Here is a 1871-nt window from a genome sequence, read left to right as displayed (position 1 = left end):
AATTATTGAATTATGTTACATTCATAGGAGGTTATGAAGAAGAACCAAACTGGCCACTTTATTTGTCCAGTTATTTGTTTGAATATTGCAAATTGTTTTTATTTTTATTTATTTTCTTTCTTTCTTCAGATATTGTTGGTCAGTATCAGCCTGACTTTAAAGCGTCTCTGAAGAAGAAGTTCCAGAGTCTCTCTGAAGGCATTTCTGAACCTGGAAATCAAACCTCTCTGAACCAGATCTACCCAGAGCTCCACATTACAGAAGAGTTAACTACAGAGGTCAAACAGGAACATGAGGTCAGACGCATTGAAACAGCATCCAGGAAACAAGAAACAGCAATCAGAAGAGAAGACATCTTTAAACCTGGAAGAGGTCAACCAATCAGAACAGTGATGACCATGGGAGTGGCTGGCATTGGGAAAACACTGTTAACACAGAAGTTCACTCTGGACTGGGCTGAAGGCAAAACCAACCAGAACATTGATTTCATATTTCCATTCACTTTCAGAGAGCTGAATAACTTGGAAGAAGAAAAGTTCAGCTTATTAGGACTGATTCATAAATTATTTTCTAAAACCAAAGAAATCAGCAGCTTTGAGGGTTTACAGGTTCTGTTCATCTTTGTTGGTCTGGATGAGAGTCGACTTCCTCTGGACTTTGAAAACAATAAGATCCTGACTGATGCTACAGAGTCCAGCTCACTGGATGTTCTGCTGACAAACCTCATTGGGGGGAAACTGCTTCCCTCTGCTCTCCTCTGGATAACCACACGACCTGCAGCAGCCAATCAGATCCCTGCTGATTTTGTTGACCTGGTGACAGAGGTCAGAGGGTTCACTGACCCCCAGAAGGAGGAGTACTTCAGGAAGAGATTCAGAGATGATGAAGAGAAGGCCAGCAGGATCATCTCCCACATCCAGAAATCAAAAACTCTCCACATCATGTGTCACATCCCAGTTTTCTGCTGGATCACTGCTGAAGTTCTGGAGGAAATGATGAAGACCAGAGAGGAAGGAGAGCTGCCCAAGACCCTGACTGAGATGTACATAGAGTTCCTGCTGTTTCAACTCACAATTAAGGAGGAAAAGTACAGAAGAAAACCTGAAGAAGATCCAGAGAACAGGAAGCTGATTGAGACTCTAGGAAGTCTGGCTTTTGATCAGCTGCAGGAGGGAAACCTGATCTTCTATGACAAAGACCTCAAACGGTGCGGCATCGACATCAAAGATGCTGCGTTGTTCTCAGAAGTTGTCACTGAGATGTTTAAGGAGAAGAAGGGGTTGGGCAACATCTCCATCTACTCCTTTGTTCATCTGAGCATCCAGGAGTTTCTGGCTGCTGTCTACATGCTCCACTGCTTCACCAGCAGGAGGTCAGAGGTCATCAAGACGTTCCTGGGAGAAGAATACGATGAAACATCTCTAGATGAGTTCATGAAGAAAGTCATGTATAAATCCCTCAGCAGTAAAAATGGCCACCTGGACCTGTTTGTCCGCTTCCTTCATGGTCTCACTGTGGAGTCCAACCAGAGACTCTTAGAGGATCTGCTGGATCAGACAGAGACCAGTCAGAGACTGGTCAGAGACCAGACAGAGATCAGTCCAGAAACCATCCAGAGAATCATCACCAACCTGAAGGAGATGAACACTGATAGAATCTCTCCTGACAGAAGCATCAACATCTTCTACTGTCTGGTGGAGATGAACGACGTCTCATTTTATCAGGAGATCCAACGGCTGCTGGATTCAGGGAAGCAGCTCTCAGTGACTGACTGTTCAGCTCTGACCTTCATGCTGCAGATGTCAGAGGTTCTGGATGAGTTGGACCTGGAGAAGTACAACACATCAGAATCAGGACGACAGAAAATATGA

The 1871-nt window shown here is 44.4% G+C and overlaps 1 protein-coding gene across 1 annotated transcript in view; it reads left to right on the top strand.

Moving 5' to 3' along the window:
* The first annotated feature begins 300 nt into the window (after nt 1-300).
* Nucleotides 301-1871, top strand: part of LOC103132947 (protein NLRC3-like) — a 6008-nt gene continuing 4437 nt past the window's right edge. The window contains exon 1 of the mRNA XM_016667665.1: nt 301-824. Coding sequence (XP_016523151.1) covers nt 393-824 — 432 coding nt within the window. The 5' untranslated portion in view covers nt 301-392. The remainder of the gene's footprint in view (nt 825-1871) is intronic.

The sequence above is a fragment of the Poecilia formosa genome, unplaced genomic scaffold (assembly GCF_000485575.1).
Source record: "Poecilia formosa unplaced genomic scaffold, Poecilia_formosa-5.1.2 Scaffold1637, whole genome shotgun sequence".
NCBI classification, from domain to species: Eukaryota; Metazoa; Chordata; class Actinopteri; order Cyprinodontiformes; family Poeciliidae; genus Poecilia; species Poecilia formosa.
Note: the sequence above shows the minus strand (reverse complement) of the source record. Positions and strands in the feature narration are given on the sequence as shown.